At 35.5% G+C, this 23,641-nt stretch overlaps 3 protein-coding genes across 3 annotated transcripts; 2 read left to right on the top strand and 1 right to left on the bottom strand.

The window, feature by feature from the left end:
- The first annotated feature begins 7 nt into the window (after nt 1–7).
- Nucleotides 8–10,312, top strand: LOC128885010 (glycogen debranching enzyme). The gene is made up of 23 exons (XM_054138746.1): nt 8–312; nt 919–1,175; nt 2,241–2,364; nt 2,446–2,635; nt 2,699–2,906; nt 2,983–3,117; nt 3,194–3,412; nt 3,492–3,724; nt 3,792–4,004; nt 4,071–4,265; nt 4,331–4,460; nt 4,524–4,647; nt 4,734–4,999; nt 5,078–5,236; nt 5,303–5,511; nt 5,584–5,787; nt 5,848–6,080; nt 6,149–6,238; nt 6,322–6,499; nt 6,568–6,924; nt 7,001–7,148; nt 7,228–7,591; nt 7,660–10,312. Exons 2-23 carry the CDS (start codon nt 1,053–1,055, stop codon nt 8,355–8,357), a joined length of 4,800 nt encoding a protein of 1,599 aa, XP_053994721.1. The 5' UTR covers nt 8–312; nt 919–1,052; the 3' UTR covers nt 8,358–10,312.
- A 525-nt stretch (nt 10,313–10,837) lies between these two features.
- Nucleotides 10,838–14,575, bottom strand: LOC128885011 (LMBR1 domain-containing protein 2 homolog). The gene is made up of 10 exons (XM_054138747.1): nt 14,252–14,575; nt 13,835–14,175; nt 13,554–13,764; nt 13,310–13,486; nt 13,049–13,226; nt 12,797–12,978; nt 12,485–12,724; nt 12,205–12,406; nt 11,833–11,952; nt 10,838–11,764 (listed from the first exon to the last, which is right to left on the bottom strand). The coding sequence occupies exons 1-10, from the start codon at nt 14,423–14,425 to the stop codon at nt 11,520–11,522; spliced, it is 2,070 nt and encodes a 689-aa protein (XP_053994722.1). The 5' UTR covers nt 14,426–14,575; the 3' UTR covers nt 10,838–11,519.
- An 892-nt stretch (nt 14,576–15,467) lies between these two features.
- LOC128872903 (CD109 antigen) lies at nt 15,468–22,588 on the top strand. The gene is made up of 6 exons (XM_054116066.1): nt 15,468–15,733; nt 15,918–16,099; nt 16,176–20,208; nt 20,316–20,509; nt 20,601–20,881; nt 20,963–22,588. The coding sequence occupies exons 2-6, from the start codon at nt 15,921–15,923 to the stop codon at nt 21,160–21,162; spliced, it is 4,887 nt and encodes a 1,628-aa protein (XP_053972041.1). The 5' UTR covers nt 15,468–15,733; nt 15,918–15,920; the 3' UTR covers nt 21,163–22,588.
- Nucleotides 22,589–23,641: the final 1,053 nt, after the last annotated feature.

The raw sequence follows: 23,641 nt of genomic DNA, 5'->3' as shown, positions 1-23,641 counted from the left end.
CGAATATTTGTTATTGTGTCAACTTCAACCTGTCGTCTGCTTCTTCGGTCCCTTTAACTTGACCTGTGCTTATGTTTTCGTGACCTTCACAGTTTGTCGTAGTTGAAATAGAGGTCAATTCGAACGAAACGCGTTACTCGTAATTTGTCACAAAATAATAAATTAAACAGTGAATTATATTTAATTTTTGTCTATAAAGGAAACATTAGATTCTGAACTTGAGCCAATGTAATTTCGTTTACATATTTCTCCTGTTATTTTTGAATGGGAGTATAAAACTTTTGTTTCGAAAAGTGTTAGCAGTGTAGTCAGGTATGAAAAATGATAAATACGAGAGAATGTCCTCAGGAGAAAAGTAAAACACGTGTTTTCTAAGGAGTTTTACAATGCATGCTTCAGTTATACGACAAAATATTAATTTAAATTTTTTGTTGGGTTTATTAACCCATTATATATATATATATATACAGACCAATTTTGTATTGACAAAAATTTGAATTTCTAACGATCATGATAGTTTTGTTACAGCAGATTTTACACAATCATTTGTTCATGCTTTTCAAATGATTATATTTAATTAATTGACAATTTAAATTTAATCCTTTGTTATGCAAAAATTCTATGAAAATGTCTTTTTTAGAATCTCATAAAAAAAACAAGCAACAATAGTAAACAGTATTATTTACTTTTGAATGTAAACACTTTATATCTTTGTATGTATCATGTATATCAGAGTAGTTAAATAAAGGAGTTTTCTAATGTATCATCTTGTTTTAATATAACAGAATAATAAACGTTAATAACTAATGCAAATTGACTTATTATTTTTGCTCTTAACTTATAATTTTATGTATTGTTTGAAAACAATTCATGGCAATTTTTTTATGATTAAAGAGCTTTATTTTGCGTTTGTTGTAGATAACAGACAAAATGGACTTTGCTTAAGTAACAAGATACTGCGATAAGAGCTGTAATAATATAAGACTAATTTAAAACTATTTATTACTCTTAGTAACAAGCAATTTCATCTGTATGATTTATTTGTCTTGAGAATGGGTTCAGTACTTGCGATAAGTAATTTTTTTCGGATTGCAACAAAGGCACTAATAAAGAAGTTTAGGAGCATTCTTCGAAGTCTTTACAATTGCCACTACTTAAAATGTTTTTGCTATTATGTAAGTTTAAATGAACACAGTGATACTTATTAATAACCTCTTGTATTTATATCTTTTGTTGTGAATGATAAGAATACCATAAATCATTTAATTATCAAATGAATTGTTGATAATCCATTGCTTTAATAACATTCCATTAGTATAACTGTAATAATTTAATTAAAGAAGATCCTTTATAGTCAAGGATATTGCAAATGTGTATTTTAACTTATATTTAATTTCATTGGAAGTATGGTGTATATAAAACTGTAATTATAGAAAAATTAAAACTCGACGTTTCTAAGCTAATACTTCAATGTTGGCATAGTGGTGAGGTAGTATGAAAGTAGCAGTTTATACATCAAACTTGTTAGAATTAAATTCAGTAGCTGGTAGATGGAATACGATGGTGACAAATGTACAATTAATATTATATGGTAGGAAGTCTGCTTCTGTCTATACTGTTACAAAGAGGTAATCCAAGCATGTAGAATGAGAATATGTCTGGCCATTATGTGTGTTCATCCAGTGTAACTTTGTAACGCAATACGCTTTTTGTACGCTTACCAGTTGCTTTGTGCTAGTAACTTATATTAAGGGACTTGTGGGCTAAGTATTTATCCATTTACCACGTTTCACGTGTAAGTACTAATATATCCTGAGTACCAATTTGTCTTGTAAGAGTTATCTTATACACATTGTGCAGAACTTTTTATAAACTTAACATTATTTTAACCATCTTTTATAATAATCTTGTGTTGTGTTGTTCGTAAAGTTAGTGGTATAATATACTGTGTTATAAGATAAGTGTTGAAAAAGTATGGCAATATTGACAATATAGAAGTTTTCCTTACGCTGTTAACACATATTTTTTATATTCTGTATTTGCATTACAGTTTAATAAAAGATTTTTCTTTTCACACTATTAATGATATTACAGATCTATTAGAGAATTATTAGTACTATTATTTGAAAATCAATAGAATACTGATGTATACTCGCTGTAATTACCTAAGAAAGTAATGTTGATGCACTTATAAGATAATAAAAATGATAGAAGTTGTAAAATTTTGTTTGCATCTTTAGGCACTAGTCGAGAATATGACAGAACAGGTGTCTTCGACTCAAAGTCACGACTCTGAACAAATAAGAGTCTTAACTTTAAATAATGGAGAACATCTTGATGGTGTATTGTACAGATTAAAGAAAGGTACGTAACAGACTTATTCTATTTACAACTTTGATACAAATAAGTTGAAAGAATTTTAAGAATTAACATAATTTTCAATAGGATGGAGAGTGGAATTTCGATTAGGTGCTTCTCTTCTTGGGAAGCGCCTCGATCTTTTCATAAATCATCCTTTAAGTGAAACTCAGAAATTTGAGAGACACACATATTATCCATTAGAATGGTTAAACGAAACGGCCAGTATATGTTTATCTCTGGCTGGTTCGTTCCATTATTATCTCACGGATCCTAAGTACGTATTAACGCGTAAAAAATGCTAATATCATAGCAAATTTAAAAACGTTGAATTCCTTAGCGCCGAAAGTGTAAAACCTATTGCTTCTGGATACCTATTAGTGGACCCAGAACTTAAAGTTGGAGAACAAGGAGAAAATCTACCATTAGATTGTATTCAATGTCAAACTGTTTTATCAAAATATTTAGGACCTTTTCCCACTTGGGAAGATAAGCTGTTAGTTGGTCGGAATTCTGGTTACAATGTAATTCATTTTACGCCGATTCAGGTAGTGTATACAATTTGTACTATTTACAATAATCGTAATATACGTATAGTTTATTTGTACTATTTATACCTTTTAGGAATTAGGATCTTCTAGATCAGCTTACAGTCTAAGCAATCAATTGAAATTAAATCCTTCTTTTAACGATGATGATAAACCAGTTACGTACGATGATATTGAAGGACTCATTAGTAAAATGCGCAACGAGTGGAATGTAAGTGGTATAATTTTCTACGATGAGAATTTTCATTTCGTTCGTAATATTTTCTTTTAAATGTTGTATGTTACAGATGTTAAGCATATGTGATATCGTTCTAAATCACACGGCTAACGAAAGTCCTTTCTTGGTATCTCATCCAGAATGTACATATAACTGCTCAAACAGTCCTCATTTGCGTCCCGCGTACATTTTGGATGCTGCATTATTTGAATTGACGGTACAAGTAGCAGCTGGAGAATGGGAATTTAAGGGAATCCCTTCGGTCGTTGAAACCGAAGAACATTTAAATGTAATGCAAATGCATTATTTTTGTATTTCACATTAATAACGCGCCACTCTATACATCTATTATTTTGTTCTGTTTACAGTCAATTCGTCACGCGCTTCATACATATTTTCTACCGCTCGTAAAAATACACGAATTATATATATTAGATATTAACGAAACTATCGCCGAATTTTTGAGTTTAGCACGCAATCAAATGCCTCAGGATATCGTTGAGCCATTGGAAGATATTAAAGTGATACAAGATCCTAAATTCCGAAGATTAAAAGCGACTATAGACAAACAACTTTCGCTACAAAAATACAACATATATAGGTAAGACATTATAGTAGAAATAAGATTTTCATTTATTTATTATCGTTTATCACACTTATTATCGCAGAGCCGATTGTTTCGACGAGGAAACTCGTTTGAAACGGTGTGCAGAAGATTTAAGAAAGAAGTTACAAGAACTTAACGACGTAATCATTAACGAGGTACAAAATAATCTGAATGCTGCAATTGAAAATTCAATTGCTGGTATAAGATATTATAGAGTACAACCCGATGGACCAAGACTTAAAGAAATAAGCGAAAGAAATCCACTCGTTCCTAGGTACGTCTTTTCTAAAAATGTCCATTACTCTTAAATATACCACATTATCATTCTAATTACTCTCAGATATTTTACCGACTATGGAGCACCTCAAACATTAACCGAACGCGAAGCAACAATGTACTCGGATGCGGGATGCTATCTAATGGCTCATAACGGATGGGTGATGAACGGGGATCCTTTCAAAAATTTCGCAGATCCTGATTCCAACGTCTACATAAGAAGAGAACTTATCGCGTGGGGTGACAGCGTCAAGTTAAGGTAATGCGATTACTCTAAGAAAATTACGATTATATTGCGAGATAATTACATCACGTTTCTTATAGATACGGAGATAAACCAGAAGATTGTCCTTTCTTATGGCAACACATGACTACTTACGTCGAACAAACGGCTAAAATATTCGACGGAATTCGTCTAGACAATTGCCATTCAACGCCCATTCCAGTTGCTGAGGTACACATATGCTAAAATATATATAAATTTAGGTTTACTTAATTGCATTTCGCAATGTTTCAGTACATGCTCGATATGGCTCGTCGGGTCCGTCCAGATTTATACGTTGTTGCAGAATTATTTACTAACTCCGATCAAAAAGACAATATATTCGTTAATCGACTCGGTATCACTTCTTTAATCCGAGGTACGAAGATTTATCTTATATTACAAGCTTTTACAAAAACAAATCGAGATTGTTATTAAATATCGCGCTTTTTATTTTCACAACAGAAGCTATGTCTGCTTGGGACAGTCACGAAGAAGGTCGACTAGTATATAGATACGGAGGTGAACCGGTGGGAGCATTTTTGCAACCGCGTAAACGACCTTTGGTACCAAGTATAGCGCATGCCCTCTTCTTAGATTTAAGTCACGATAATCCAAGTCCAGTGGAAAAACGTAGTACGTTTGATTTACTGCCAAGTACTGCACTTGTATCAATGGCAGCATGCGCTAGTGGCAGCAACCGCGGATACGATGAACTAGTTCCTCATCATGTAAGTTTTCTTACATGTACTATACCTTTTTCTAAGGTATTTAAGTTTCAGCTAAGAAAATTTGATTCGTTCTTATAGATACATGTTGTCGACGAAACAAGACAATATACCGCTTGGACAGATGATGAAAATTTAGCGGATAGTATCGGACTCGTAAGTTCGAAGAGTGGTATAATCGCAGCGAAAAAAGCGTTAAATAACTTGCATTATTCTCTCGGACAACAGAACTTTTCCCAGGTATGTACATATGCGATATTTTCTTACAGAAAGAAATTATATAAATACGAATTGCTAAAATCACAGGTTTTTGTCGACCAAATGGACAGCGATATAGTAGCTGTAACAAGACATTCGCCAACGAGTCACGACAGCGTAGTTTTAGTTGCTTTTACAGCTTTCAAACATCCGGATCCTAACGCCAATGATTTGAGGAGGCATGTGAAGCCATTGCGGGTGGAAGGCGTGGTGGAAGAAATTATATTAGAAGCTTCATTGTCTCACGCGGAAGCAAAGTAGGAATCGAACATTTTTTAACGCTTTGTATCATAAATCTCAAAATCGTTTTAACGGCACGATGTTTTTAGGAATGGCACTTCACCGTTCCACTACCCTGAAAAATATGTGAGAGATGAAAATTATATAAATGGGTACACTGAATATGTTTTGCAACTCAAGGAACATATACAGATTTGCGATTCGGAAATTGTCGAGAAAGTTGATTCAGGAGATCCTAAGATAACTCAGTTTAATTTTGTAAACTTTCAACCTGGCTCCATTATTGCTATTCGGTATATATTTGTTTAAATTATGTTTATACGGTATATGAATATTAACGCGTTTAATTTCAGGGTATCGCTTCACGTTAATATAAAGCCTGCTCTTGCAAAACTTCACAATACTATCTCGCTGATAACATCATCGAAAAGTTCAGATTTACGTGTTATTGCTTCTCGCATGGATTTGGTAGATTTGAATAAGGCCTTGTACAGATGCGATCAGGAAGAACGTGATGAAACATCGAACAAGTTTGGTGTGTATGATATTCCTGGGTACGGCCCTCTCGTCTACGCTGGATTACAAGGTAAAATTGTACATGCATCTCTTCTACTTCTACTTTTATGTACTCGCTAATGGTTTGTTTATTTCCAGGCATTGTTTCTCTATTAGCGGATATTTGTTCAAGTAATGATCTAGGTCACCCGGTGTGTATTAATCTTAGACAGGGTAATTGGTTGATCGGTAAGTATACTATAGCCTAGTTTATTATTTATTATCAACTAAGGTACTGAGACATAATATTTAAATAAATAAAAAAACAACAGATTACACGTGGCAACGATTAAAAGAAGACGACGGAACCAAAGACCTGGGGATGTGGCTCGAAGAAGCTACAGAGCCTTTTAAACTGATACCTCGTTACTTGGTACCCAGTTATTTTGACGTTATAATCGTAAATGTTTACATGACTCTTCTCGAGCAATGCTATAGTCTAATGTCAAGGTATTTATTTAAGTAACCTGTATATGTTTTTGTATTAATTCTTAGTAGCTCATTTTGCAATCTTTTAGCTTCGTGAAAGATGGTTCCACGTTTGTCAAGATTTTGTCTTTGACTTCGATACAAGTAGGAGGCGTAGTAAGATCGTCTCCATTACCCGATTTGTCTCCGAATTTAGATCCTCCTAAACCAACAGTTAAACAATATAATGGCGAAAGCGAACAAATGTGTATGACATTGTCTGCTGGGTTACCACACTTTACAACAGGTTACATGAGAAATTGGGGCAGAGACACTTTCATTTCTTTAAGAGGATTACTCATATTAACGGGCAGATACAGCGAAGCGCGATTCATTATTCTCGGTTACGGAGGAACTTTACGACATGGTCTTATTCCTAATTTACTTGACAAGGGGAAAAACGCTAGGTAAAGAATACACTTCCAAACAACAATTAACGATCGTGTTCATATTTTCTGAGTAATATATTCAAACATTTTTCAGGTATAACTGTCGAGATGCGCTGTGGTGGTGGCTGTACACGATTCAATGTTACATACAGGAAGTACCAAACGGTTTAAAAATTCTAACGGATAAAGTTTCTAGACTGTTCCCCACCGATGATTCTCCAGCGCTACCTGCAGGCCAAGCAGTACGTATACATAATTTGTTGTAAACAAATTGATAAATGTAAGTACTCCGTGCAATACAACTTTACGATGTATTTTCAGGATCAATCGCTACACGATGTTATTCAAGAAGCTCTGTTGGTACATTTCCAAGGGCTTTGCTTCCGAGAAAGAAACGCTGGCAAGCAAATTGACGAGCACATGACGGATCGTGGCTTTAATAACCAAATTGGAGTACACCCAGAGACTGGATTTATATTTGGAGGAAATGATGCGAATTGCGGTACTTGGATGGATAAAATGGGATCTTCCGAAAAGGCTGGTAATAAAGGGAAACCTGCCACACCAAGGGATGGTTCAGCTGTAGAAATAGTAGGGCTCAGTAAGAGCATTCTAAGTTTCTTGGCTGAATTATATAAACAAAACCTTTTCCCTTATGGCAGCGTGCAAAGAAAGAACCGCGACGGTAAGAGAAACTTTACTTATATTTTTACTTTAATTTCCAGTTTCTATGACGATTTCGATTTTTTACAGGATCCGTGATAACATGGAGTTATAAACAATGGGCAGATAAGATATCACTAAACTTTGAAAAATACTTCTATATTAACGAAACGCCAACAGAGGGAGAACTGAAACCAGAACTTATTCATCGTCGTGGAATTTTCAAAGATAGCCATGGAGCAACACAAGCATGGGCTGATTATCAACTACGACCTAATTTCCCTATTGCAATGGTGGCTGCACCAGAATTATTTAATCCACAACACGCATGGACAGCATTGAAAAAAGCAGAAGAAATTTTATTAGGCCCACTTGGAATGAAGACATTAGATCCTGCCGATTGGGCGTATAACGGATATTACGATAATTCTAATGACAGTGGAGACACTAAATTGGCTCATGGTTGGAATTATCATCAAGGCCCTGAATGGGTTTGGCCTATAGGATATTTCCTTCGAGCTCGTTTATACTTTGCTCCGTTAGTTGGAGGAAAGGAAGAATTACATCGTACGATTGATTCAACCGAAACTATCATTTCTCGCCATTTAATAGAGGCATCGACAAATCATTGGAGAGGTCTTCCCGAGCTTACTAATAAAGATGGAGATTATTGCAAGGACAGTTGCAGAACTCAAGCTTGGAGCGCCTCCGCTATATTAGAGGTTCTTTATGATTTAGACAAAATTAAACGGGAGTTACGATCGGAAGAAGCTGAACGAACGAATTGATACAATTTTGCGTGTGTTCACCACCGCCAATTACACTTAGAACATTTACGATTAGAGAAAGAACATAGAATTAGATATAAAGAACACGAAGACAAGTTGCACCTCCTTAACATGATTATAGAAACACAACGCACGGAGACACACGCATATGGTATTTCGCACATAGACAAGACAAATATGCCACCGTGCAAGTTTGTAGCTGTTGATGTGAGTCCTACAAACGACGACTTCTTTTCAAGTCGAGAACTAGAAGAAACTGGAAGTGAATCAAGCGCCAAGCATGAATACGTATCTCCTAATTTCGTTATTGGCCTACAAGGAACCGAAACTTTGTCAAATTCTACAGAATGTTCGACAATATCAGGAAATGAACCTCAAAAACCAACACTTCCTTTGAAATATTTAAGTAAACCTTCGGATAAGTGCAAAAACGAACCGGTCGACCAGAACAATATACTCGTAAAGGAAAGCGTAGAAGACAATGACTCGAATATAAAATACTCGTCGTCAAAACTGGATCACGTTTACGAAGAAGTCAATACACTCGAATGCGATATTATGGATTATTATGAAAAATATAGTCCAACGACTGCAAAGACTTTGATAAATACACTTTTTCTTCCTCGACAAAAGATATGTAAACAGTGTGCCAGTTCGCAGGACAGTCCAGTATACTCAGACCGTTTGATATATGGAAAGAAACCTTTATATGCCAGGGAAGTACGTCAATTTCAACAAAACGACGCTTTATGTTTTAAATATTATCCAGAGAATGGTAAACAAGACACTATATTTTCGCAGTACGATAATAATCAGCATTGCTTGATAGTTTGTAATTACTTGAAAACTAATGCCTCTAGCATACTTTATTTTTACGGCCAACCGCGAGACATTTTCAATATGAAAACAGCACTGAAACCAAATATTCTTCTCATAAGTTGCAATACAAATGGCGTAGTAAACACAGAATTGTATCACCGCTGCGCGAATAATTTTTATACGCGAATATCGAATAACGGCATTGCACCCATGACATTTCGTATGAATCACAATAACATTCTAAGCACCATAAAACACATTGGATACGATACCGATTTGCAGAACTGGATGAATTATCGTAACGATGTATTTCGATCGCAAGGTTTTAAGCAAGACGATGTGCTCGATCACCGTCCAAATCGGTCCAGTTTATTATTGTTGGAACCGTTATTATTAATGCCAGAATTAACGAGTCCTAGATATAGGCACGGAAAAAATCGCATCTCGCAATCAGAGCATGTGAAAATAGTAAAAATAGTGCTCGCCTATACTCTTTCCTTCTTCATTTTAGCAACAATTACACTTTATATTGTTTATTTTACTTAATAATTACAATAATCGAAATTAGAAGAAAAATCTGTTACTCAATTCGTAAAGTTTGAAAAATTATTGGATTAAAGTTTGCTTAAAATTTATACATCTTTATAAATTATTGAGTGTATACTCTTGGCCTAGTATTATATACTTCATATTATAATTTTAATAACTAATCACAATTTATTATTGTTATTTAAGATTTATTGATTTGCTATTGCTTCAGCATAATCAAGTAGGATATCATTTTAGAAAATTGTATCCCCGCGAATTTACTAACAGTACAAAATAAAAAAAAAAAAAAAAAAGTAAAGACGAAAGATGATATGTTTCAGATGAAGTGAAAATTTCGTGCTTTATTAACATATATCTGATATCTATTCTTTATACACTTTTCAAATTGTAAAAAAATCTTATTAAACGAATACAAACTTGAAACTTGAGAAGGTTGTCGAGATTTATTACTTTCAATTTGTTAATACATTAAATATTAATTAGCAGATATAGTTAATGTTGCAGGTATATTTTAAATACATATTTTCATAACTGTTTCCATATCTGTATGAAATATTTGCAATAAAGTTGATATATATATATTTTCATTTTCCATAGTAGAAAAAACATTTATTTCAATCCTCTTTAAGCTCAAGTTTTATCGCTTTATGTATATTGTATGATATAAAATAAATCGATCTATTCAATAACATGCATGTATGATATAACAATAAATAAATTTCATTTGTACGTGTCGAATTATATAACGTAAATATTTCTACAATATTTACAAAATAAATTTATTGTTGCAAAGATAAATAAAGGTTTCTTTAAACCTAAAACTTTGCTGCAGATGTATATCATTGAATAAATATAAATTTTATTAAATATTAATTTCTCGTAACTTCATTAAGACGATAACATTGAACGTTTAACGTTCATAACAAAGATAAATACCTGTTTGCATTTATTATTACAGATATTAAAATAATTCCATTCTCCCTCGATGTAAAGAGAATCATGCAATGGGTAATTTTCTATTCGATATCATAGCATGTTTCAATATTACAGTAAGAATGATAAATATTAGATTATATAAGGCTATATAATGGTATAATTAATTATTCTAAATATAATTAATCAATACACTGCTTTCATTTTATTATGATGTTCACTACAAGAGCACGTATAATATTTAAAATCAACTTTCTTCTATTTTTATTCTGGTACATCTTAAGCAATGTGCAGTTATTTGAATCTACGCGCATAGAAATTTATATATAAATTTTATATATAAAGTTATTTATTAAATACGAAACATATTGCTTCTCAAAATTAAAAAAAAAAAGAAATAAAGATAAGAATCATTTAGAATTTACTTAATTTAAGTTTCTTTTAATGTTGTATTATTACTTCATCAATGGTGAAAATTTTTCGAAGATACAAATATATAAATACGAATAAAATTAGTCAAAACTCCTAAAACCTTTACTAACCATATCATGGATACGAACACATGATATTTTTTATTTTGTTTTAAAATTTAATAATAAGCAAGAAAGGTACGTAGAATTGAATCATCTTTTAATTCCATTTTTCAACCCATAATTTAAATGATTCTCTATTAATGATACTACTACGTTACATGATTTTTACGATTCTAACGTTTAATTTAATTATATTCACAACCTCTGCATTAGAAAATTCTATTATGTACCAAGAGTAGACAGTTTATATGTGAGTATTGTTAACTATAAATTTACCTGTTTAGTAATTCACGTTATCGACTAAAAAGTAAACGGCATTGGATTCGATTTAAATATCGTCGAACAATCCTCTCGGTGGAGGTCCTACACGATTTGTATTTGTATTAAATGCTCTTGCATTGTCCATACGATCTTCATAAAAATCAACCGCCTGGTAGTTTCTATCGTAACTATTGTTTGCACCATAACTATCAACACCCGATGTCGTGCCGATATAATAATCCGTAGGGTCGAAATCACGTAGCAGACCAGCCCTTGCGGATTCTACTGATTCGTCCCGTTTTAAGGGACGCACTGTAACACAAATTATAAGTTTTTAAGCTAATTCTGATATTGTTTTTATAAAATAAATGATTGCATACCTGTATCGGTACTTTGTCGAGATGTTCTATAACGCGATGAACTTGTAGTACTGCTAAATCTTTCTTGTAGTTCGCGTCTTCTGCAAATTGAATCTTCTGCCCTTTGGCGTTTACGCCTCTCTAAAAACAAACCAAATATATTAATATAAAACACTTCACTTAAATATTCAGATTTTCACTTGAGCTTCTCTCCCCTTTAAAATAATTACTTGGCATACTCAGACTAGGAAATCAAAGGAACATTGTATCCTTCTATTTCTTTCTTATCATACTTAGTTTCTAAGATTGTAAAAAGGGGAGATCGAAGGAACTTTGATTACAAGAAGTTGCACTTTAATAATTCTGTGAATAACTACAGAAACATCATTTTACCTCGTTTTATTAATTCTCGCCCTTCTTCCACAAGATCTGTAGTAAATTCATCGTCGTCGAGAAACTGTTGGAAACCCAACATGGAAAGTAATCTGCTTCCTATGCTGAAGTATGTTGCTAGGCAAAATGCCAAAATAGCCATTGGAAAGTACACATTAAATCCATCAGATATGATGGAAATGACATCCATATGTCCCATTACCTAACCGGATAAGTTGCGAAGTGTATTACAACACCATGAGATCCTAGTAATTATTGTTTTGTGACATAATGCATTTACCTGAGTATAATGAGTTTCCAGTATGTGTGTTTTTATAATGTGAGAATCCATATGAATGAGACCCAAGAAGTTCAAACACATTGGAGGCGTGAGACGACATAACATCATACCGCTGAATATTAAACTATATTCATTAGTTTGATGGTGCGGCGCCAGATAATATAAATTCAAGACACGAATTTTTAACACGGTTGAATAAGCACAGTAACAGAGATATGCAATTATCAGCATGGACAATAACTGGAAAAAATATTTCAGTTGTCGAAATAAAAATATTATTTGCAAGTATCAAATTAGTCCATGTGTCCTCACCTCGATTGTAAAATAATCATAGCTGTCCCTAGCTAGATTCAAGAACTGAGCAAATAACGACAGCACTGGACTTTTGTTAAAAAATGTTACTTCTGACCATACAACAGCTACCGAAAGGCAGCCGGCAATAATAGCTGCTATCTGTTGAACATAACTCTTCATGACACATTTCCAATACCACTCTAAAAGTTTTAGAATAGTCACAAACATCGAGTAAACATTTATTTAGAGTTCCCTTACAATAATACTTACCAACAACTGGATTATAAACGACGCGAAGTGGAAATGAGCGATGAATAGGAAAAGTTGGTTTGAATCTTCTATCATGGCTCACTTGATTCTTTGCTATGTCCTCTAAATCGATTATTTTATCAACCAAAATCCCCCACTGCGTTTCTATGCGTTGCAATGTTTGCAGTGATTTTATAGTCTAAGAAAGAAACAAATAAATTAACGTCTATATATGCATATTTACACGCTAAATGTATATTATATTTTTAATTAATAATCAACCTGTCTATGCAAACGAATTAAAGATTTTTCGGATGGTGTGTCGGTCGGCGTATCATCCGGTAACTGTCTCCTGTTCATTCTATCTTTTAATTCTGCAGGGATTTTTTGAAAAATCGTTTCTAAATTACAATGAAAAGGATGACCAGGTCCGATAGATACTGTTGCAGCTTGCAAAGACTAAACAATAAAATAAATAATACAATAAAGCTACAAAGTTATCGTACCTAGGTAGCGCGAATATTACCTCGAGTATATCATCTACTGTTTCTTCTGCTTCACATTTATCTAAACTTAATTTAGCAGCTTTGAAGTAGCTATAATTCAAGGTATATCCAGGTTTGCTAGCATTCCATAATCCACGAGGAACTTCTACAAGTGCGTATCCAAGAAGTAAAACTAACAAAAACAGACCCCATGTATTGGACGCGGACGATGCTATGGCTTTCAGCTTTTGACTATAAAACAAATATGTCTAAGTACGCGATATGGATCTTTATCATCCAAAACATCAATTACAGTAATTACCCGTCGAGATCCAAACCAGGTTTCAATGCTATATATATTAAAAGAACACCGCATATGAACAAATAACTTCCATAATATATCGCGTTATCGATCAAAGCAGATTTCAATTTTCCTTGAACAGTGAAATCCCCTGCCTTTATATAAGACTGCATGAGGGGCAATATTAACCATGTTAAACATTGCGATGTCCAATATACGATTCTCCATAAATTTGGAAATACATTTTCCGGAACATTAGGCCATGGCTCTTTGCAAGTATGAAATGGTATTGTCGTTGTACTGTCATGATTTGTTGTAGTGGTATTGTGAACATTTTGTTCGACACATTGTCTGAACACAGTCTGTAAGAAAATGTATTAATAAGAATCTTTAATTAGCTTAACATATAAAGGATATTTTTATATGATTTTTACTAACCGATGAAACATCCAATGGTAATATAAATATTATAAGTAGCGAGAAGTACCACGCTATAAGCACAGAGATTGTAACAAAGATGTGATGTCGAAATATATTCCCATATTTGTACAATAAAGTTGCAGCAAGACAAAATGCTACCACAATCAAGATGAAAAATGCTCCAAGAATCATTTTAGTGAAATTCTTTTGTATGGTAACTTTACAATTGTTACATGTCTCTTTGTCAACTTTTACATTCTACTCCATGTTGTTCTCTTTGTTCTCTTCCTCCGAAGCTTCTCGAATCTTTAACTCTGCATCTCTTTGCATATTTTCTAACTTTTCTAATGTAACCGATTTCAATGGGATCAACTTAGGTTTGCAAAGTATATAATCCAGATTTTCCTCTTGGTACAGTAAACCTTGCTTGGGAAGAACAACATCAATCTTTTCTGCAGAATTATCTATCGTTCCTGACATGTTTGCTCGAACCAGACGATATCTGTAAAACAGTTACTTGACTATTAAATAGATATAAAATTAAGTTAATTTATGTCTTTGTCTTGGATAAAGGATACATCTCGACATGAATGTATAGGATAGCTCGTGTAACGCATAAATAATCGTTTTTGTAAATTTCTAATTGCACGAAATGTAAGAATTTTAGAAATAGGAATAAAGAGTATAAAAGGGTAACAGATACTATTAAAAGTACGGAGTATAACTTAGCAGAATGTTATGTACAATCGTGTCATGCTTGTCTACTTCGACGATATATGAAGTCGTTCACGTTTCACGTTACGTTTACATATTAATTTATTTTTTATCGTTAAGAAATACAATGTTACCATTTTCTTACGGTTAGATCATTGATTATACACTGTACGATACATTAAAAATGATCGACATCACATGAAGTTATGAACACCAGAACTAACCAGAACAACGTCAAATTGTCATTCTTCGAAAATGATAGGTACATTATCGACGACAAATCTTTGATCGACGATACGTGCAATTGCACGATGCAAGTAGGTGCAAGTCTTATATTCAATGATAGAAATAAAAACGCTCTATCTCTCTACTCAGAGTCACGATTGGTCACCATCATTTTTCAGCTAATTGTAAGTGAGACTAAAGGGTCCCTATTTTATAACGTCACTATTGATACTTTTTGAATTGGCTATTAGAGGGCTACAAATACTAATTTCTCACGACCGAGTTCTCGCTCTGTAGTACGCTACTCTATGGTATACCCTCCATCCCCACTACCCTCGCAAAACGCGTATATGTTACTTTCTGAATCAAATAGTGGAGTATATTCGGGCGACCACTCCTTCCAATCATGACTATTTTTCTAAGGTGCATTTAACGAGCCCAAAGTCGTTTTTTTTTCTTTTTCTACAGAACGTTGTTCAAGCGTTTAAATGCGTAAGTGTTTAGGAGTAGTAATCGATCGTGATATGAGGATTTGATGTGAAAAAACACTAATTGTTCGAGGTAAGCGAGAATGAAGTGGCAGTCAGTGCACGGTTTATTTTGGGCGTTGACCGCAGATTTTATTCGCGATTAACAACGAAATAGTTTACTTTTCGGCTTCCCTTTTTATGAGGAACTAATAGCTGCTGAAATGAAATAACGCTGTCAGTGGAACTCGTTCATGATTAATTGTTATTCGTTGCAGAAAATGTGGATCTGCATCTTGGCGTTAACCTTTGCCTGCGCGAACGGTCAGTTCTCGCAGGAACCAAACGAATCGACGCGTTCCCCTTGGAATCGATTGGAGGACAGAGATCAATCTGGATACGGATTACGAAACGTTGGGAGCCTTGGAAATCCAACCGACAGTATTATAATAAAAGAGGCGTAAGTTTCGGAGCAATTTCGCGCGACCAAAAAGTATCGCGCCGTGTTTAAATGTTGTTTATGAATTTGTTTACAGTACATATTTCGTGGTCGCGTCTCGAATGGTCAGACCTGGTAAAACTTACCGGCTAGCTGTAAATGTCTTGTACAGTCCATTGCCTATGACGGTGCACGCGTCCATTCAAAGAAACGGCGCAGAAATCGCTGCGGACTATCAAGAAGTAAAGGAAGGTATACCTGAAACTCTGATGATGAGAATGCCACCTACATCTGTCGGAGGAGAGTATAAGCTGCGAGTTGAAGGAATGTACAATAGTTTGACCGGTGGTCAAGCATTTGCAAACGAGACCAAACTCGTGTTCTCTCAAAGATCTATGACTATCTTCATTCAGTTGGACAAACCTGTATATATGCAGGGAGAAACTGTACGATTTAGAACTATACCCATAAATACCGAACTTAAGGCATTCAATAATCCCATTGACGTGTACATGTTAGATCCATATAGAAGAATAATGAGACGCTGGCTTAGCAGACAAAGCAACTTAGGAACCGTATCTTTGTCGTATCAACTCTCCGATCAGCCCGTTTACGGAGAGTGGATTATACAAGTCATAGCGCAAGGTCAAGTGGAAGAGAAGACCTTTTTGATAGAGGAATATTATCAAACGCGTTTCGAAGTAAACGTTACGATGCCAGCATTTTTCTTCGACAACGACCCTTACATATACGGCACAGTCCAAGCGAATTATACCAGCGGCGCGCCAGTTAGAGGAAACTTGACGCTAAAAGCAAGCTTCAGATCTTTAGATAGAATACATTCGGAAGCTGCTCAAGAATCTATCGATAGGTATTTTTACTTCGATGAATATTATCCATCTTGGTTAAAAATACCTTCGTTGTACGACAATAAAATTCCCACGTTGAGATTTTTCAATGGAACGTATCATTTTCGATATCCAATGTCGGAACTATTAACTTTTGCACCTTCCGCGTACGGTGTGGAAGTGACTGTGGTCGCAACCGTTGGGGAGAGATTTTTAGAAGAGATAATTACAGGATATTCAACGGCTCGAATTTTTAATTCTACTACAAAAGTCCGATTTTTAGGTGGCACGCCACAAGTCTTTAAGCCATCGATGCCGTTTCCTCTGAATTTAGTGGCATCGTTTCACGATAATTCCGTGTTAAGACCGACGCAACTAAAGGGAGCGATAATGGAAATACGCGCAGATATCGAAATGAGATCGGGTGGTCGTCGATCTATGGATGTTCGATATTTAAATGCTTCTACAGAGAACGCAGGCGTTTGGTCTACAACGATCGATCTAAGAAAACAACTAGGACTCGAACACAATTCAGAACAATCTCAGCACATTCTCAACGACATCTCTTCTATGAGAGTGTACGCTTATCTTACGGATGGAGAAGGTTTTAGAACGCAGACCGAACTATTGTTGTTAGCCCACGAATCACCGAATCAACAACATATAAAGATCTCGACGTCTACGGAAAAACCTAAAGTTGGAGAATACATGATATTTCACGTTCAAACAAATTTCTATATCGATACATTTAACTATATTATAATGGCGAAGGGCATTATACTTTTAACTGGACAAGATACTATGCAACACAACATAAAAACTTTTGCTGTTCCTCTCAGTGCAGAAATGGCTCCTGTCTCGACTATAGTGATATACCACATCGGACAATACGCTAATGTCGTAGCGGATTCGCTGACATTTTCTGTGAACGGCATTTCGCGTAATAACTTCACCGTATACATTAACAACAAAAAAGCAAGAACAGGTGAAAATGTTGAAGTAGCTATTTACGGGGAACCAGGATCGTACGTCGCTCTTTCTGGCATAGATCGGTCCTTCTTCACCATGCAAGCTGGAAACGAGATAACATACTCTAACGTTATTACGAAAATGGCACATTTCGATGAAGCAACGAATGGCACTCACTCTCACACTTGGTTGTATCACGATGGTGATCCAGACGAGGTTGTCTACTACCCATCCTCGACGTTTGGTATCGACGCTAACAGAACCTTCGAATACGTTGGATTGGTTGTTTTCACGGATGCTTTCGTTTACAGAAGACCAGATAATTGTAATCAGACGCTGGGATACGGAGAATGCCTCTCTGGAAGATGTTACAGATTAGACAAAAAATGCGACGGAATATTTGATTGCGAGGATGGTACAGACGAAGCGGTTTGCGAGCACAGAAACGCCACTGATATAGCTATGTTTCGAAAGTGGCGATCTAATAGGATACAAAGACAATACGAAAATGTCTGGCTGTGGAAGGACATTAATATTGGCCCGCATGGTAGATATATTTTTAACATAGACGTGCCACGAAGACCGGTTCATTGGATGGTCACGGCGTTCAGTATGTCTCCGAGTATGGGTTTTGGCATGTTACCGAAAGCTATCAAATACATGGGAATCTTACCATTTTATATCAACGTCGAAATGCCTACTCGTAGCAGGCAAGGAGAACAAATCGGTATCCGAGTTTCTGTCTTCAATTACATGCGCCACAATATAGAAGCCATTGTAGTTTTGGATGGTTCCAAGGATTATAAATTCGTTCACGTCGAAGATAACGGAATCGTGCAATCGTACAAACCTCGCACATCGTTTGGTCAACATGAATTTATTATTTGGATTCCTGCTCAGGATGCTTCCATCGTTTATTTACCTATTGTACCAGTGAGGCTTGGAGACATAAAAGTACACATTTACGCGACGACTGTAATTGGAAGAGATTCGGTTACACGCAATTTACACGTAGAAGCTGACGGTGTTCCTCAGTATCGACATCAGTCTATTCTTCTTGATTTGAGCAATCGTGCCTATGTATTCCAGTATATGCACGTTAACGTCACAGAAACTCCGATCATACCGTACGACGAAAATCGTTACTACGTATTTGGATCAAACAAGGCAGTGATAAGCGTAGTCGGAGATGTAGTTGGGCCAATCTTTCCAACGATGCCTGTTAACGCCACCAGTCTCATAAATCTTCCCATGGATTGCGCGGAGCAAAACATGTTCAGTTTCGCGGCTAACTTGTACACTGTGCTCTACATGCGTTTGGTAAACCAACGTAACAGAACACAGGAGAAGGAGAGTTTCTATTACATGAACATCGGTTATCAGCGGCAGCTTTCATTCATGAATCCTGATGGATCGTTCAGTTTGTTCCGTAGCGATTGGAATCAATCTACGCCTAGCGTCTGGTTGACGGCGTATTGCGCTCGTGTTCTACAAGAGGCTCGTTTCTATGAATGGGAGAACTTTTTGTACGTAGATCCAGAAGTGATAGCTCATGCTGTGTCGTGGTTGCTGAAACATCAAACACGCGAGGGATCGTTTTACGAAGTAACGTGGCTGCCTGATCGAAAAATGAACAGCTCTCTAAATTACGACAACGACCTGATAGTACACAGAAATATCACTCTCACGGCTCATGTCCTCATTACGCTGCAAAGCGTCAAGGATTTACCTGAGGGTTTGGGTACACAGGTCGCTGTGAGCGCTGCCAATGCGGTGAAATGGTTGGAAATAAATTTGAAGCTTCTGGAAGATCGCGGAAGACCCTACGATATAGCGATAGTATCTTACGCTCTGCTGTTAGCGAAAGCTTCCATCGCGGGTCAGGCTTTCAATATTTTGTCTAGACACGCGCGCGTAGAAGGAGGTTTAACTTATTGGGGAAGGGAGCAGGTGCCTCTTCCACCGTACAAGCTAGAGAATCAGAAACCATTCCTTCTTCCGCGTTTGCCATACAAATACGACTCTGAGAATATCGAAACCACCGCGTACGCTCTTCTTGTGCATGTTGCACGACAAGAGACTATGATAGAACCTATAGTAAAGTGGCTAAACGCGCAGAGATTAACGGATGGCGGTTGGGCTTCTACGCAGGACACTGCATGGGCGTTGAAGGCTTTGATGGATTATACGGTTAGATCGAGAATCAGGGACGTTAGCTCTTTGACTGTAACCGTGGAAGCTACAGCTCTTCCAGGACAAACTAAAACGTTAACCGTTAACGACCATAATCTGGCAAGGCTTCAAACGATCGAGGTAATTTTTTATTCGATGTTTCAATTGCATATCGTGTAAAACTGCTATGTAAGATTAATTAATACTTTCAACAAATTTTTTTTTTTTTTTTTGTGTTATGATCATAGATACCGGAAGCATGGGGAACGGTGAAAGTACAAGCAAAAGGTGCTGGATACGCGATTTTGCAAATGTCGGTACAATACAACGTAGACATTGCCAAATTCCAAACGCAACCACCGGTCAAATCCTTCGATTTAATCACCAGAGCAAACTTCCACGGCAGAAATCAGTCTCACATTTCGTATCTCAGTTGTCAAAAGTAAAGATTTGTTGCATATATTATCCCACTTTGATATTTTAAAGTCATCATCGTTTTCTCCGAATATATATCGGTTACATTTATTTTACAGATGGACAAACACGAATGAATCGTCGCGCTCCGGAATGGCAGTGTTGGACGTAGCCATACCAACGGGTTACATAATTCAGCAACAAACCTTGGACAGATACATACGCTCTAAACAAGTGAGAAACCTTCAGAGAGCACGGTTTCAAGATAAGAAGGTTCTCTTTTACTTTGATTACCTGGATCAAGAGGAAACATGCGTAAATTTCACGATAGAAAGATGGTACCCGGTTGCAAACATGTCGCGGTACCTTCCTATCAGAGTCTACGATTATTATTCGCCAGGTACAATTCTATACAATTGTTATGTTAACGAAAGTTCTATTTAATCTCTTCAGTTTAATTAATTTGTTAATTTTTTTCCAGAACGTTTCAACGAAACGATATTCGACGCTCTACCCACGTACACATTGAATATATGCGAGGTATGTGGTAGCTCTCAGTGTCCGTATTGTTCAATATATAATGCGGCCACGTTGTTAGCCACGCCAAGTATCCTGCTCGCGATATCATTTCTGGTTGTCGTGACGAGATATTTTCGAACGCAAGAGTTTAGTGTGGGTTAGTTGTACAATTTAACGTAAAAATTTTTAAACAAAAAAAGAGAGGTGAATGCTTCTGTTTCGCGGTTTACGTTTCACTCGACATTGCCATGTTTTCTCTACTCGAATCTCGTAATGCCGTCCGTAAATTTATTAAAGAATATGATTATTATTATTATATAGGAAGAACGATATAATCGTGGATGAAATATTTTGGTGCGGAGCTGGAATAGTATCTACATAAAATGCAGGCGTATGTAGTAGAAATTTCCAAAGTTCCAGCTACTTATACTTTTAACTTTGTTCTCATCGTAACGTTTTATCGGGCTAGTTGCGACCGAAATCCGTCCATTTAACATTTGTTATAATGTATATCGAAAATTTTATATTTAGCACAGAAATGTAGATGCATATTTTTTATACATTTTTAAACTAAACCATTCTCAATATATTACGTAATCTAGCGTTGTTAGTCGACAAGTTACGATTTATTCAGATGTTTTCAGCCATTCAACGGTTCAAAACAATTTATGCAGTCGAAGCAGCGTGTTCTAGGAGGCAAAGATTCTCAAGTACAAATGAAACTTAGTCGAGACCGAATTTTCTGCGATAAGTGTGTCACGCCAAAAAGAAAACCTTCTATAGCCCTTCTTAGTACTTACGAATGAAAAGAATATCCGAAAGGAATTTACAAAAACTTTTGGTAACTCGTGTTAGAAAATGCCACCTTTCTTATTTTCTTATTGGTTCTGGCTGGTAATATGTAAATAGTAGGTTAGAAAGAATTTTCGACATTAACGTTGTTTTAGCACATACTCGAGCCACGTTTTGAAGAGAAAAACACGTGGAAGATTGCGAGGCATTTGTTCAAATGTCTTTGCCTCTACAAACAAGACTCGTATTCTTTTGTATAGTTATTTGCCTGTTCGAACATCAAAGATCTATTTTAGTAACATAGCATTTATTATAAGATTACAATATTAACTCGTAAGTTTCATAAAAATGTTGTATGACTGATAATTTGAAGATACGCGATAAAAGTTCAAATCAATTGAGATTCGTTTACCAAAAGACTCTGGAAGATTTTGTTTTCCAACATTTGATAAAGTTAGGAGTTTCGTCGTTAGAAAAATTGATGTCTAACGAGACTCTTAAAGAAATTGTAAATTTTCAAACAGAGTCGTAATTCATACAACTATAGTATACCGTCCACGAAAAAGTCTGCTTTATAGTAATTATTAATAACTCTTTTAATGCCCGAACACGTACAGCAACGATTTTTACCTAATCATTCCATAGTATTAGGTCCGTAATATCGACGATGGATGAAATTTTTATTCGAAAGTAACATATCTATGCACATGTTAAATTATTCGTAATCTTAATCTTTGTAAAAAGCTGATTCTCGCTTGTGCGATCCGTCCAGAATATACTTAAAATATATTATCGAGAGAGCAGCATTTAAGTGTGTTGAATATATTTTTAAGTTTTATAACCTTTATACAAATAAAAAATAAAAAAAAATACTTCAACTGACTTGTTTGTTTATATATACCATTGCAGAATTAAAGGAGGCAAGTAGTTAAGAAAAAACGCGATACAGTCTAATTTGAAATGAAACGAAAGATACATTTAATTAATCCTATTCGATAATCAATATCCCAATTTCGAGATTAATTTTACAATTTTCTTATCTTCATTCGCAGGCTGAAGCTTCAGCTAAAAACGTGTAAGCTTGTCAAGGCTATTATTACATCGAACGCTTCGAACATGTTTTCAAAACGCGTTTACACACATGTCTGATACATTTACGTAGAAAAACGAAAATTACAGGAGCTGAGGACAAGTGCGAGGATGAATCAGTCAAACACAGCTGTACATATTTTCGAAGCAATCATTAATATAGCAACATAGTCAGTCTTACAATAATAAGCCAAAAATACAATCTATATATCGAGCTTCCGGAGAGCAGGCGAAAAATGTTTTTGTTTTCTTTCTCGAGAGCACCCTTCCTAATCCGGAAGGGCCAAAAAGAACGGTTCCTGGTCAAAGAAAACATCTGCCCTTTCGCCCGAACCCCCAACACGATTTTTACAATTTTACATATAATTATATGATGTATCACGTTGCGAAACTGTAGGTCCTGTTCTCCCACGATGTAGGTAGGTCTCGGTTAACGGAAAGAAGGAGAATAGAAAAATGAAACAAAATGGTACGTCCTTTGTTACGGAATGATATTATTGGTCCTACTCTTGGTGAACCCTTGGTTGAATCGTAGCCTAATTGCGGTTGCATAATAAAACGTGTAGAAATCTCCCATTTGCGATACGGTCCAATTACTTAAAAAAAGTTGCAGAATAAATTATAGTGGTTACAATTTTCGATCAAGTGCAATCACATTAGGACAAAGACTGCGCAGTATGATCTATGCTCATTTTTGAAGACGAGGGTTCGCTTGGAGCGCATATTCATGAGCTAAACGTATCAAACAGGTCTCTTAAAA

The sequence above is a fragment of the Hylaeus volcanicus genome, chromosome 2, assembly GCF_026283585.1.
Source record: "Hylaeus volcanicus isolate JK05 chromosome 2, UHH_iyHylVolc1.0_haploid, whole genome shotgun sequence".
NCBI classification, from domain to species: domain Eukaryota; kingdom Metazoa; phylum Arthropoda; class Insecta; order Hymenoptera; family Colletidae; genus Hylaeus; species Hylaeus volcanicus.
The sequence above is the reverse complement of the archived record's forward strand: the minus strand, read 5'-3'. Positions and strand labels throughout refer to the sequence as shown.

Coding starts and splice junctions, on each gene's coding strand:
- LOC128872903 (XM_054116066.1), top strand. CDS start 15,921: ATGTGGATCTGCATCTTGGCGTTAACCTTTGCCTGCGCGAACGGTCAG. Junction 20,209..20,315: donor CAAGGCTTCAAACGATCGAG/GTAATTTTTTAT, acceptor TTATGATCATAG/ATACCGGAAGCATGGGGAAC. Junction 20,882..20,962: donor CTACGATTATTATTCGCCAG/GTACAATTCTAT, acceptor ATTTTTTTCCAG/AACGTTTCAACGAAACGATA.
- LOC128885011 (XM_054138747.1), bottom strand. CDS start 14,425: ATGATTCTTGGAGCATTTTTCATCTTGATTGTGGTAGCATTTTGTCTT. Junction 13,765..13,834: donor CCTGGTTTGGATCTCGACGG/GTAATTACTGTA, acceptor TTTGTTTTATAG/TCAAAAGCTGAAAGCCATAG. Junction 13,227..13,309: donor TAATTCGTTTGCATAGACAG/GTTGATTATTAA, acceptor TTTCTTTCTTAG/ACTATAAAATCACTGCAAAC.
- LOC128885010 (XM_054138746.1), top strand. CDS start 1,053: ATGGGTTCAGTACTTGCGATAAGTAATTTTTTTCGGATTGCAACAAAG. Junction 4,266..4,330: donor GGTGACAGCGTCAAGTTAAG/GTAATGCGATTA, acceptor CGTTTCTTATAG/ATACGGAGATAAACCAGAAG. Junction 7,592..7,659: donor GCAAAGAAAGAACCGCGACG/GTAAGAGAAACT, acceptor GATTTTTTACAG/GATCCGTGATAACATGGAGT.